Source organism: Schistocerca cancellata, chromosome 12, assembly GCF_023864275.1.
Source record: "Schistocerca cancellata isolate TAMUIC-IGC-003103 chromosome 12, iqSchCanc2.1, whole genome shotgun sequence".
In the NCBI taxonomy this organism is placed as follows: Eukaryota; Metazoa; Arthropoda; class Insecta; order Orthoptera; family Acrididae; genus Schistocerca; species Schistocerca cancellata.
Window position 1 is genome coordinate 129,782,688 of NC_064637.1, and position 14,691 is coordinate 129,797,378.

Consider the following 14,691-nt stretch of genomic DNA (forward strand, 5'->3'; position numbering starts at 1 on the left):
AGTTGTGTGCAGTTCTGTCAGTGGGCACAGCAGCAAATCCTCGCCAACCTGAACATCTTCTCCAGTGTTCTATTTATCGATGAATGTTCCTTCTCAAACAAAGGACAGGTGAATACAAGGAACATGCATTATTGGTCCAGTGATAACCCATGATTGCTTAGACAGGTGGAACATAAGTGTCAACGGAGAGTTAACGTCTGGTGTGGGTTGCTTGGTACTACAATTATTGGCCCTTATTTCATCGATAGTAGTCTAAACAGCACAGAGTATGCAAACTTTCTCAGATGAATTCTTCCTCCTCTTCAGGATGAAGTGCTGCTAAGAACCAGAATGCTTATGTGGTATCAACAGGATGGATGTCCAGCATGTAATGCCTTGTGTGCATGTCTTGTTCTGAACCGAAGGTATCCTGCCAGATGGACTGGTCAAGGAGGAACAGTTACTTGGCCTGAAAGGTCTCCTGATTTAAATCCTCTTGACTTTTTTCTTTGGGGCTGCAATACAACATTGTCTATCACAATATTCCAACTCCAGAGGACACACAGGAACATATCGTGCTTGCTTGTAATTCTCTTCAGCAGGCAACACTGGAAGCATTAAATAATTCTTTCATTCAATGAGTGCACCATTGTATCGGTGTCCAGGGTCACCACTTTGAGCACCTTTGAATGTTCTACTCCTGGGCAATGATACAGGAGAGTCAAAGTCAGTTTTGTGTTATGTTTCTACTTGGTTTTCATTTGTTTTCTGACAACTCCATCAAGTGGACAAGTTTGTGATTCCGGGCTCAAAGTCAATGTTGTGTTATGTAATTAATAACGTTGTGTTTCAGTGAATGGTACACTGTGATACATTTTTGAATAGGTCTATAGGAGAGGAAATGAATTACCGAATAAAAAATACAGGGTGTCATTTAAAAAAGTCATATTGCTGTTCATATCTTTGTAAAAAACAAAGCTACAACAAAGGCAATCATGCTGATTGATGTCCCCTGATGGCTAAAGAACATTTGCTTTTCAATTTTGTAATTTGCATCAGGACAAACAGTTATTTAGGGTGGTCAAGATAAATGGGACACCCTGTATATGAAATATGATATTATTCAAATGCTTTCCATGACTTTTCTGGCTTACTTTTGATCTTTCGATGAATTTTTGATAACTTTTCAGCATACTTGCAGATCTGGTTCTGAAATTACACCCTGAATCATGGCCTTGAGCTCTGGAAGTGAGGATGGTCTGTTGGTGTACACACAAGATTTCAAACCTCCCCACAGAAAGAAATCACACGATGTCAGTTTGCAAGATCTAAGTGTCCATTTTATGTCACCAATGCAAAAACATCACCCAGTCAGTGAATGTTTGGCTTCATTTTTTGTGTCAGTTTTATTACATAGGCCCAAAGGTGTACATATTCTTTCAGAAATCATTTCATCCTGGTTCTGGAAACACCCAGTGGTTGTGAATTTGGGTAATGTGTTTCACCAGACATTCAGTAAAATAATTATTTATGATGAACATTGTTTTCCACAGAATGTTTAACACAAGGATGCATTGAGTATTTAATGTCTACAATCAAACTTGCTTCCTCAAATTTAGCAATGAGTCTGTCACAGTCAATGTATTTGGTTCATTAAATTGAGCAAACTTCCCATGAAGTTTGCGAATGATCTGCACAACATTCATCACATTTGTACTAGATTTTCACTATGACAACATGCTGTTCCCTGGTGGAGCACTCCATTACTAACCACAAAGAAAACAAAATAAAATTGTGCATTTGTCAATGCTACCAACGTATTAGAACAGGAGTGATAGATTTCAAAAGTTGTGTTACTTATGAAACACCCATTATATTTGAATCCACAGTGGAGTGTCCAACCATTGCCTTTCAGTAAATGACTGCCTAATTCATTTCCACATTGTCTCCTTTGGTAATACCAGAAATCTATATCTACATCTACATAGATACTCCACAAGTCATCGTATGGTGCGTGGCGGAGGGTATCCTGTACCACTGTTAGTCATTTCCTTTCCTGTTCCGCTTGCAAATAGAGTGAGGGAAAAGTGACTGTCTGTACTATCTTTGTGGTCCTTACACACTGTCTATGTTGGCGGCAGTAGAATCATTTGGTAGTCAGCTTCACCGAGCGAGGTGGCGCAGTGGTTAGACACTGGACTCGCATTCGGAAGGACAACGGTTCAATGCCGTGTCCGGCCATCCTGATTTAGGTTTTCCATGATTTCCCTAAATCACTCCAGGCAAATGCCGGGATGGTTCCTCTGAAAGGGCACGGCCGACTTTCCTTCCCCATCCTTCCCTAATCCGGTGAGACCGATGACCACGCTGTCTGGTCTCCTTCCCCAAACAACCAGGTAGTCAGCTTCAAATGCCATTTCTCTAAATTTTGTCAACAGTTTTTCTCGAAAAGAACATCGCCTTTCCTCCAGAGATTCCCTTTTGAGTTCTCGAGACATTTCCATAACACTTAAATGTTGTTCAAAACTACTGGTAACAAATCTAGCAGCCAGCCTCTGAACTGCTTTGATGTTGTCCTTGAATCCAACTTCGTACAGATCCCAAACACTTGAGCAGTACTCAAGAATAGGTTGCACCAGTGTCTTATATGCCATCTCCTTTACTCTTTCCTAAAATTCTCCCAATAAATTGAAGGCAACTATTCACCTTCCCTACTACAGTTCTCACATGCTCATTCCATGTCATATCAATTTCAGCATTACACTCGTATGTTTAAATGACTTGACTGTTTCAAGCAGGACACTAGTAATACTGATCCAGGCATTACAGGTTTCTTCTTCCTACTCATCCGCATCAATTTACATTTTTCCACATTAAGGTTTAGTTGCCATTCACCAAACCATCTGGAAATTTTGTCTAAGTTGTCTTGTATCTTCCTTGAGTCACTCAACTTCGACACCTTACTGTACACCATGGCATCATCAGCAAACAACCGCAGATTGCTGCCCGGGGCAAGTTTTCTGTACACTCCTGTGCTATTCCAATGGCTGTGAAGTGGTGTTCATTGTTAAAGTACTTGATGATGAATGGTCATCTACCAAAATCAGTTGATAGCTGACAAGAAACATTCATTTTACAAAATTCAGACTCTCAGTGGTGGTAAAATTATTTCAATTTTGAAGAAGTTTACTGTGGTTGGGAACATGTAATTAAAGTAATTAATGGAGTCGTTTTTCCTAATTTTGTTTCCTATGATTTTGATTGCGTCCATTGGCAGTACTTGGAATTTTGCCTCCAGAAGGTATTATGAATTGTGATTTATTAGTCTCATAACATACACTTACAAATCATGTGATTATGGTACAGGAGACACGTCAAAAATTACAAACTAGAATCTAATATTAATTTTTAAAACTATATTTAGTCTATATAACAGTATCTATATTTTCTTATTTTCCAGCATAGGTAAATATCTTTCTTGATACTGGACAATTTTTTTTTCACAATATAATGCTAATTTGCGGTTGAATTCTGCTCATATTATCAGTTTATCTTCCATGAACTCTTCTAATGAGTAATAACATTTGTGTATAAGAATTTCATGTAACTTCTTTTTTAGTATCCCTAGTTCCATGTTTAGAATGTTTTTGCCTTTAAGTTTGTTGTAGACTTTCATGTCCATATATTGTGGGGCCCCCCAATGAACCATGGACCTTGCCGTTGGTGGGGAGGCTTGCGTGTCTCAGTGATACAGATGGCCGTACCGTAGGTGCAACCACAACAGAGGGGTATCTGTTGAGAGGCGAGACAAATGTGTGGTTCCTGAAGAGGGGCAGCAGCCTTTTCAGTAGTTGCAGGGGCAACAGTCTGGATGATTGACTGATCTGGCCTCGCAACATTAACCAAAACGGTCTTGCTGTGCCGGTACTGCGAATGGCTGAAAGCAAGGGGAAACTACAGCCGTAATTTTTCCCGAGGGCATGCAGCTTTACTGTATGATTAAATGATGATGGCCTCCTCTTGGGTAAAATATTCCGGAGGTAAAATAGTCCCCCATTCAGATCTGCTGGCGGGGACTACTCAAGAGGACGTCGTTATCAGGAGAAAGAAAACTGGCGTTCTACGGATCGGAGCGTGGAATGTCAGATCCCTTAATCGAGCAGGTAGATTAGAAAATTTAAAAAGGGAAATGGATAGGTTAAAGTTAGATATAGTGAGAATTAGTGAAGTTCGGTGGCAGGAGGAACAAGACTTTTGGTCAGGTGAATACAGGGTTATAAATACAAAATCAAATAGAGGTAATGCAGGAGTAGGTTTAATAATGAACAAAAAAATAGGAGTGCGGGTAAGCTACTACAAACAGCACAGTGAACGGATTATTGTGGCTAAGATAGACACGAAGCCCATGCCTACTACAGTAGTACAAGTTTATATGCCAACTAGCTCCACAGATGATGAAGAGATTGATGAAATGTATGATGAGATAAAAGAAATTATTCAGATAGTGAAGGGAGATGAACATTTAATTGCCGTGGGTGACTGGAATTCGATAGTAGGAAAAGGAAGAGAAGGAAAAGTAGTAGGTGAATATGGAATGGGAGTGAGGAATGAAAGAGGAAGCTGCCTGGTAGAATTTTGCACAGAGCATAACTTAATCATAGCTAACACTTGGTTCAAGAATCATAAAAGAAGCTTGTATACATGGAAGAAGCCTAGAGATACTGACAGGTTTCAGATAGATTATATAATGGTAAGACAGAGATTCAGGAACCAGGTTTTAAATTGTAAGACATTTCCAGGGGCAGATGTGGACTCTGACCACAATCTATTGGTTATGAACTGTAGATTAAAACTAAAGAAACTGCAAGAAGGTGGGAATTTGAGAAGATGGGACCTGGATAAACTGACAGAACTGAAGGTTGTAGAGAGTTTCAGGGAGAGCATCGGGGAATGATTGACAAGAATGGGGGAAAGAAATACAGTAGAAGAAGAATGGGTAGCTTTGAGAGATGAAATAGTGAAGGCAGCAAAGGATCAAGTAGGTAAAAAGACGAGGGCTAGCAGAAATCCTTGGTTAACAGAAGAGATACTGAAATTAATGGATGAAAAGAGAAAATACAAAAACAAAAATGCAGTAAATGAAGCAGGCAAAAAGGAATACAAATGTCTCAAAAATGAGATCGACAGGAAGTGCAAAATGGCTAAGCAGGGGTGGCTAGAGGACATATGTAAGAAAGTAGAGGCCCATATCACTAGGTGTAAGATAGATACTGCTTACAGGAAAATTAAAGAGACCTTTAGAGAAAAGAGAATCATTTGCATGAATGTCAAGAGCTCAGATGGGAACCCAGTTCTAAGCAAAGAACGGAAAGCAGAAAGGTGGAAGGAGTATATAGAGGGTCTATACAAGGGCGATGTTCTTGAGGACAATATTATGGAAATGGAAGAGGATGTAGAAATGGGAGATATACTGCGTGAAGAGTTTGACAGAGCACTGAAAGACCTGAGTCGAAACAAGGCCCTGGGAGTAGACAGCATTCCATTAGAACTACTGATAGCCTTGGGAGAGCCAGCCTGACAAAACTCTACCATCTGGTGAGCAAGATGTATGAGACAGATTAAATGGCCTCAGACTTCAAGAAGAATATAATAATTCCAATCCCAAAGAAAGCAGGAGTTGACAGATGTGAAAATTACCGAACTCTCGGTTTAATAAGCCATGGCTGCAAAAAACTAACGCTTATTCTTTACAGATGAATGGAAAAACCTGTAGAAACCAACCTCGGGGAAGATCAGTTTGGATTCCGTAGAAATGTTGGAACACGTGAGGCAATACTGACCTTACGACTTATCTTAGAAGAAAGATTAAGGAAAGGCGAACCTACGTTTCTAGCATTTTTAGACTTAGAGAAAGCTTTTGACAATGTGGACTGGAATACTTTCTTTCTAATTCTAAAGGTGGCAGGGGTAAAATACAGGGAGCGAAAGGCTATTTACAATTTGTACAGAAACCAGATGACAGTTATAAGAGTCGTGGGGCATGAAAGGGAAGCAGTGGTTGGGAAGGGAGAGAGACAGGGTTGTAGCCTGCTCTCTGATGTTATTCAATCTGTATATTGAGCAAGGAGTAAAGGAAACAAAAGAAAAATTTGGTGTAGGTATTAAAACCCATGGAGAAGAAATAAAAACTTTGAGGTTTGCCGATGACATTGTAATTCTGTCAGAGACAGCAAAGGACTTGGAAGAGCAGTTGAACGGACTGGACAGTGTCTTGAAAGGAGGATATAAGATGAACATCAACAAAAGCAAAACGAGGATAATGGAATGTAGTCGAATTAAGTCGGGTGATGCTGAGGGAATTAGATTAGGAAATGAGACACTTAAAGTAGTAAAGGAGTTTTGCTATTTGGGGAGCAAAATAACTGATGATGGTCGAAGTAGAGAGGATATAAAATGTAGACTGGCAATGGCAAGGAAAGCATTTCTGAAGAAGAGAAATTTGTTAACATCGAGTATAGATTTAAGAGTCAGGAAGTCGTTTCTGAACGTATTTGTATGGAGTGTTGCCATGTATGAAAGTGAAACATGGACGATAAATAGTTTGGACAAGAAGTGAATAGAAGCTTTCGAAATGCTGTGCTACAGAAGAATGCTGTAGATTAGATGGGTAGATCACATAACTAATGAGGAGGTATTGAAGAGATTGGGGAGAAGAGGAGTTTGTGGCACAACCTGAAAAGAAGAAGGGACCGGTTGGTAGCACACGTTCTGAGGCATCAGGGGATCACAAATTTAGCATTGGAGGGCAGTAAAAATCGTAGAGGGAGACCAAGAGATGAATACACTAAGCAGATCCAGAAGGATGTAGGTTGCAATAAGTACTGGGAGATAAAGAACCTTGCACAGGATAGAGTAGCATGGAGAGCTGCATCTAACCAGTCTCAGGACTGAAGACCACAACAACAACAACAACAACAACAACAACAACAACAACATATTGTGGGGACTGAGCATATAATTTCAATCTATGGGCAGGAAGCATAAAATTATCTTTATTCTTTGTACTGTATGGATGATCAAATTGGTTTCTAATGAACAATTCCAGTTTGTTGTGTAAAAAATCATTAGCTCGTATTTGTATAGGGAGAGGACAGTCAAAATTTTTAGTTTCTGTAATAATGGATAACATGATTCTCTTTGCTGTGCAGTGCACATATGTCTGTTAATTTTCTTCTGGGGCTTCAGTACACGAGAGATATTATTGGAGCGCCCCCAGAAAATAATGCCATATCTTATCACTGATTCAAAGTAACGTAGATATGCTACATGTTAGTAGCACTTGATAATATATGCATGGCTTATGCAAAGCTACCCAGTTTGCTGCACAGGCACTCAATATGTGTGTTCCAGTTTAAATTCTTATTGAGGTGTAGACCTAGAAATTTGGCAGAATGCACTTCTGTTAATTTTTCACTTTTATGATTTATACTAATTTCCTGGTCTCTTGACTGTTTGGTTCTGGATTCCATCAAGTTTGTTTTTGATATGTTAAGCTTCAGACCATTTAACTGGAACCATGACTCTAGCCTGTCTAATGTACCAGTGACTCTATGAGGAATCGTTTCTGTTTCTTCACTTTCTATCAAGACAGACGTGTCATCATCAAACAGAATGGATAGTGAATTTGTGTTTAATGGTAAGTCGTTGACACATAATAGAAAGAAAATTGGACCGAGGATCGAACCTTGCGGGACACCCTGTGTTATGGTTTTCCAGTCTGAATGGTAGTTTACACCATTTGAAGAGATGATTGCAGTGGCCTGTCATATTTTTCTTCCAGATATTCCTTGTATAGCTAACTGAGCAAAGTGACTTAACAGCTAAGTCACTGTGTGCACATACGGGCAGAGTGAGGTTTGAGTCCGTGTATGGGCATCCCAAATAGAGTTTTCTGGAATCTCCTTAATGGGGGACATTCATGAAAAACACACTATTTAAAAGATGCGCCAAATCACAATTTTGAAGATACAGCAATGAAATTTTGTTCCATACTTTACATGAAATTAATACATTTACTGTTAAGTTTCTTGAATTACATGTATTTAACCTTTTTCATTGGATCTAAAAATTTTTATTTTCAAAAAAATTATATATGTATTTCTACAAAATTCTCTCTGTTTAGTGCATTTACATTAACTTCTCTCATGAGGTTTTTCTGAGTGTATCAAATGAGAGAACTGCAAAATGGCTAAGCAGGCATGGCTAGAGGACAAATGTAAGGATGTAAGGCTTATCTCACTAGGGGTAAGATAGATACTGCCTGCAGGAAAATTAAAGAGACCTTTAGAGAAAAGAGAATCACTTGCATGAATGTCAAGAGCTCAGATGGGAACCCAGTTCTAAGCAAAGAAGGGAAAGCAGAAAGATGGAAGGAGTATATAGAGGGTCTATACAAGGGCAATGTTCTTGAGGACAATATTATGGAAATGGAAGAGGATGTAGATGAAGATGAAATGGGAGATATGATACTGCGTGAAGAGTTTGATAGAGCTCTGAAAGACCTAAGTCGAAACAAGATCCCGGGAGTAGACAACATTCCATTAGAACTACTGACGGCCTTGGGAGAGCCAGTCCTGACAAAACTCTATCATCTGGTGAGCAAAATGTATGAGACAGGTGAAACACCCTCAGACTTCAAGAAGAATATAATAATTCCACTCCCAAAGAAAGCAGGTGTTGACAGTTGTGAAAATTACCGAACTATCAGTTTAATAAGTCACAGCTGCGAAATACTAACGCGAATTCTTTACACAGGAATGGAAAAACTGGTAGAAGCTGACCTCGGGGAAGATCAGTTTGGATTCCGTAGAAATGTTGGAACACGTGGGGCAATACTGACCCTATGACGTATCTTAGAAAATAGATTAGGAAAAGGCAAACCTACATTTCTAGCATTTGTAGACTTAGAGAAAGCTTTTGACAATGTTGACTGGAATACTCTCTCTCAAATTCTGAAGGTGGCAGGGGTAAAATACAGGGAGCGAAAGGCTATTTACAATTTGTACAGAAAGCAGATGGCAGTTATAAGAGTCGAGGGGCATGAAAGGGAAGCAGTGGTTGGGAAGGGAGTGAGGCAGGGTTGTAGCCTCTCTCTGATGTTATTCAGTCTGTATATTGAGCTAGCAGTAAACGAAACAAAAGAAAATTTTGGTGTAGGTATTAAAATCCATGGAGAAGAAATAAAAACTTTAAGGTTCACCGATGACATTGTAATTCTGTCAGAGACAGCAAAGGATTTGGAAGAGCAGTTGGACGGAATGGACAGTGTCTTGAAAGGAGGATATAAGATGAACATCAACAAAAGCAAAACAAGGATAATGGAATGTAGTCGAATTAAGTCGGGTGATGCTGAAGGAACTAGATTAGGAAATGAGACACTTAAAGTAGTAAAGGAGTTTTGCTATTTGGGGAGCAAAATAACTGATAATGGTCGAAGTAGAGAGGATATAAAATGTAGACGCAATGGCAAGGAAAGCATTTCTGAAGAAGAGAAATTTGTTAACATCGAGTATAGATTTAAGAGTCAGGAAGTCGTTTCTGAAAGTATTTGTATGGAGTGTTGCCATGTATGGAAGTGAAACATGGATGATAAATAGTTTGGACAAGAAGTGAATAGAAGCTTGAATGCTGAAGATTAGATGGGTAGATCACATAACTAATGAGGAGGTATTGAATAGAATTGGGGAGAAGAGGAGTTTGTGACACAACCTGAAAAGAAGAAGGGACCGGTTGATAGGACATGTTTAGAGGCATCAAGGGATCACCAATTTAGTATTGGAGAGCAGGGTGGAGGGTAAAAATCGTAGAGGGAGACCAAGAGATGAGTACACTAAGCAGATTCAGAATGATGTAGGCTGCAGTACATACTGGGAGATGAAGCAGCTTGCACAGGATAGAGTAGCATGGAGAGCTGCATCAAATCAGTCTCAGGACTGAAGACCACAACAACAACAAATATGAGAAGTTTAATAATTTATCTAATTTCAATTCTGTAAGTATAATATAAAATTCGTTCAATATTCCAAGTGCTTTGCCCCACATCTCAGCTTACACCAGGGATTTCAACATTTGCTCTTGAGACAACATTTATTGGGTTTATAGAAATGAGTGTACAAAATTTCATTATTCTAGCCATCATAGATTCTGAGAAGAAAGTGCATTTAACTTAAACTTTTTTTGGTCACCTCATCAGAAGGTCCCTGATTTGTACTCAGGGTCCACTTTCTCTTCAATGCTTCTATTCTGGTTTCTTGTTTTACTACCTTCTTTTCTTTACCACATCTTCAGCTGACTTTTCAGCTTCAGGGAGGTGCTGTAATTTATTTTTCTCAATATGTCTTGAGTGAAGTTTCCTATATTAAAGCCTATTCTCTCTAATACCTACATCCTCCCTATGTTTCAATCATTAAACACAAGAACTGCATCATAAGTTGCAATTCTGACAACTGTAGCAGATGAAAATGTGGTTTCACATGAGTGAATTTGGAGACTCATTTGAATTCTGGGTTTTGCCATTAACACACTTTTTTAGAAGTTCAGGATCGGTCAGAAACCTGTAAGTTGGCTTGACAGCATCCAGGAAACAATTTGGAAGCCTTTCCTAGCGAATATCATCAACAGAACTGTTGTTTATCAAGCTGGTATTGAAGTGGTTCTTCAAAAAATGGGTGTGGCAGGTAGGTCATGTCACATATTTCATTACTTTTCAGGCACTTTGGATGTGATTTCATCATTGAAACTTTGGGAACTCATTGTCGGTGTGTTCTTCTGATAAAATATTAAGTGAAAATTTACATTTTCTGTCAGTTGCATAAATATTATCTCTTAAAGCACCTTATGTGAATCTGGAATGGGGGCTGTGAAAAGACATAGGCCAATTTCCATCCTCATCATTGACCAATCTGACACGAATTTGTCCCACGAATGTTTGATGTGGCTCATATAGAACAATGTGGGTGGCTGAATCATTCATTTGAATTGTCCAGAATGTTCTTCAAACCAGTCGCTAACAACTGAGGCCCAGCGACCTGGCGCATTGTCATCCATAAAAATTCTGTCATTGATTGGAAACGTAAATTCCACGAATGGCTGCCAATGGCCTCCAAGTAGACGAAAGTAACAAATTTCCAGTCAGTGATTGGCTCGGTTGGACCAGAGGACCCAGTCCATTGCATGTTAACACCCACACCATTGAGGAGCCATAACCAGTTTGCACAGTGCCCTGTTGACAACCTGGGTCCGTGGCTTCATGCAATCTGCAAACACAATTGAGATCGAGATTCATCTGACCAGGCCAAGGTTTTCCGGTCATCTATGGTCCATTCGATATAGTCAAGAGCCCAGGAGCGGTGCTGCAGATGATGTAGTGCTGTTAGCAAAGGCACTGGTGTCAGTTATCTGCTGCCATAGCCCATTAATGCCAAATTTTACTGCATTGCCACAATGGATACATCCCACAGTAATTTCTGTTGTTATTTCACTCAGTGTTTCTTATATGTTAGGACTGACAAGTCTACACAAATGCTGCTGCTCTCAGTTGTTAAATGAAGGCCATTGGCCACTACATTGTCCGTAGTGAGAGGTAATGCCTGAAATATGGTAGATTCAGGATACTGAATTCTTTAATGATTTATGAAATGGAACATCCCATCTGTCTAACTCCCACTACCATTCTACATTCAAAGTCTGTTAATTCCCAACGTGCAGCCATAATCACATTGGAAACCTTTTCATGTGAATCACCTATGTTTAAATGACAGTTCTGCCAATGCACTGACCTTTTATACCCTGTGGACGTGATGCTACTGCCGTCTGTATATGTGCATACCACTATCACACATTTTTCACCTCAGTGTATAATCCTTTGAGCATAATTAATGGGAAGCTGTTTAAATGAGAAGATTAATAACACACAAGGGATGCAAATGGCATAATTTGAAACTCTTTAAATAAGAAGGCACCTCCTCGGATTTTTCTGAGATAACTGGTTTCACTCATGATGCCAGAAGAGGAGATGCTTGAATAAAGAAGTAACAGCACCAGCAGGATTCGTCTACTGGCAATAATGGCTGGAGAGATTGGTGACATCCTGATCATGTGTCTCTTAATCAGTAGATCACTCACCATACTGCCTCGTAGGCAACAGTCGGCTAGTCAGAACAGGTTTAGGGCCTAGTCCATTACTGGTGTTTGTTTTTAAATTAAAAGATTGGGCGGTTGAACAAAATTGAAAACACAAGGTCTATGAAGTTGGATAATTGACACAGAGCAACAGAAGTAGCATGTTTCATTTATCTTTTCCATGTCCTGTTTATTCTCCTATCTAAAGTGAGGACACTTAAAATGGCACTTTATTAGATTGTTTTTGTTGTCTCTATTACATATTGCCTGCAGTCAGTTGGTTATGTTTTTAATTGCGATGCAGCTGCTGCTTCTGCTCCTGCTAGTTCTACTAACACAATATGAAATTTTGTCTGAGCGTATTTAATGTCATACACTGCTTGACAGTTGCTAAGGAACAGGGCCTTTGCTGAATAGGAATAATCACAGGCAATTATGGATGACATGGAACAGAGTACATATGTTATAGAGATGGAGTGATATATTTATAAAGAAAAATAGTACAGATTTCACCCCATGGGAAGGCAGGATAACACACATAAATAACATTCGTGTTTGACACAGGTCAATCTCAGACTATGAATATGCCCTCCTGTGACACTAATCCACATTTTGCACCTGTTATTCATGCTGGTTACCAAACTGTTGAGGAGCCCTTGGGGGATATTTTCCCACTTCTCTCTCGAGGTGATTTTCAGTTCTTGCACGGTTCTCGTTGAGAAATTTGTCTGCTAAGAGCATCCGATACATGCTTTGTAGGGTTTAGGATTGGGGAGTATGCAGGCCATCCCATATCTTCACTATCCACTGCATCCGAGACCTCAGCAGTCCCGTGTGGACGGGAATTCTCATCCATAAACAGAAAGTTACGACCTACCGTACTGCTAAACAAATGAGCATGATCCATAATTATCTCCCTACAGTACTCCCATGCTGTAACGGTATCTCACGCAAAGATATGCAGCTGTATTCAACCATTGCACATAATGCCTACCCACACCATAATGCTTAGGCCATACCAGTGACATTCATCAACAGTCTGTAGTGTGTAATGCATTCTCTCTCTCTCTCTCTCTCTCTCTCTCTCTCTCTACATTAACTGGTGGTGAGAATCACATGCCACAGTAAGCAGGAATCATAAGAGAACATCACTCTGGATCACTGTTGCTAACCCCAACCAACATGCTCTAGATGCCAATAAACTCTTTCTCGATGGTGTTGTGGTTGAAGCAGGTTGCATTTAACAGAGCTTCCGAGTGTACAAACCAGCCTGCTTTAATCGCTGTGAAGTACCGGTTGGCAGGTCTGCAGCAATCTGCCTAGGAGTGAGATGTGTGATCCTTTTCGCCAATAGGGCTATGTATCGATCCATCTACGACCACCAGCACGCATTCTCATAGCATTTTCACGTTCAGTGGCCTTTTTTAATTGGAGATAATGCTTCTGGAACCACCCATTACTGTGGCCAGACTGACGACATTTTTATCGGCTTCAAGCCGTCCAGCTGCTCATCCACAATCTTAAATGCTTAACTAATGTCTTGCAGAGATGTTACCTTACAACAGGAAATGTTGCACTAATTGGTTCCATAACAGCCTTCGTCAAACACCATACTTGAACTGTAGAATTCATATAAAGCATTCATGCACAGCCTTTGCTGCAATTTATTCATTCGCCCTCAGCTTTTCCTTTTACTATTATTGGTGAGGTTTTCTAAGCAATTGTCATTTGTTCTTAGCAAGTGTCAGTTGTTCCTCAGCAACTATCAAGCAGCACAGTATTGATTAAATGTTTTACTGGGTCAGTCTGAATCTGTTTCATTCACCCTTGGTGATGTTAGGATTCTGAGGACTGAACTGTGGTCTAAGGCATATTGTTTTGCTTGCGATTTCATCTCCTTCTGTGATTTTGGAAATGTAGGTTGTTGTTGATTCATTGTAAACTTACTCAGCTCTCTGAAACAGTCAAACTGTCTACTTTTAACCTCACAGTTGTTGAGATGTGATGTTATAGTGTTAGTATAGACAGCTCTCTGGTGAAGATCGGGGACTGAGAAGGTGTGTGAAGTGGAGGTGGTGGCAGAAAAGAGCCCTGCAGATGCTGTTGCTTTGTTTAGCACTTAGGTACACAATTTTCCTAATTACATTTCTTCTTTTCTGTTAAGGTTCTTTTGTGTTTAAGAATTTCTGTGACCCCTCTATGCATCGTAATACGGTGATGATTGAAGAGTCCCTGTGCCTTAGACCACAGACTAATCCCTCAAAAAAACCAGTATTGATGAGGATGTAAACACCAACTGTGAAGTCTTAATTGTATGGTCAGTGTTTTATTTGTTACTTTTATTTGCAGTGCACTGATAAAAGAGTGTCCCGAACACATGCCCAGATTAAAGTTTCAGAGGATGGAAAAATCGAACTTACTTCTGTGAGTAAAGCACTGCATAATCCAGTTTGTCTTATTTAAACACTATGTTAATGTCTTTATTATTTGGCAAATATGATAACTTGTGATGTTGCAATTTTTCATGATTTT

General features: G+C 39.6%; 1 protein-coding gene across 1 annotated transcript in view; it reads left to right on the plus strand.

Annotated features, from left to right (window-relative positions):
* The window catches only part of LOC126109865 (aprataxin and PNK-like factor), an 86,543-nt gene that overhangs the window by 38,866 nt on the left and 32,986 nt on the right, over nucleotides 1–14,691 (plus strand). The window contains exon 2 of the mRNA XM_049914931.1: nucleotides 14,509–14,583. Coding sequence (XP_049770888.1) covers nucleotides 14,509–14,583 — 75 coding nt within the window. The remainder of the gene's footprint in view (nucleotides 1–14,508; nucleotides 14,584–14,691) is intronic.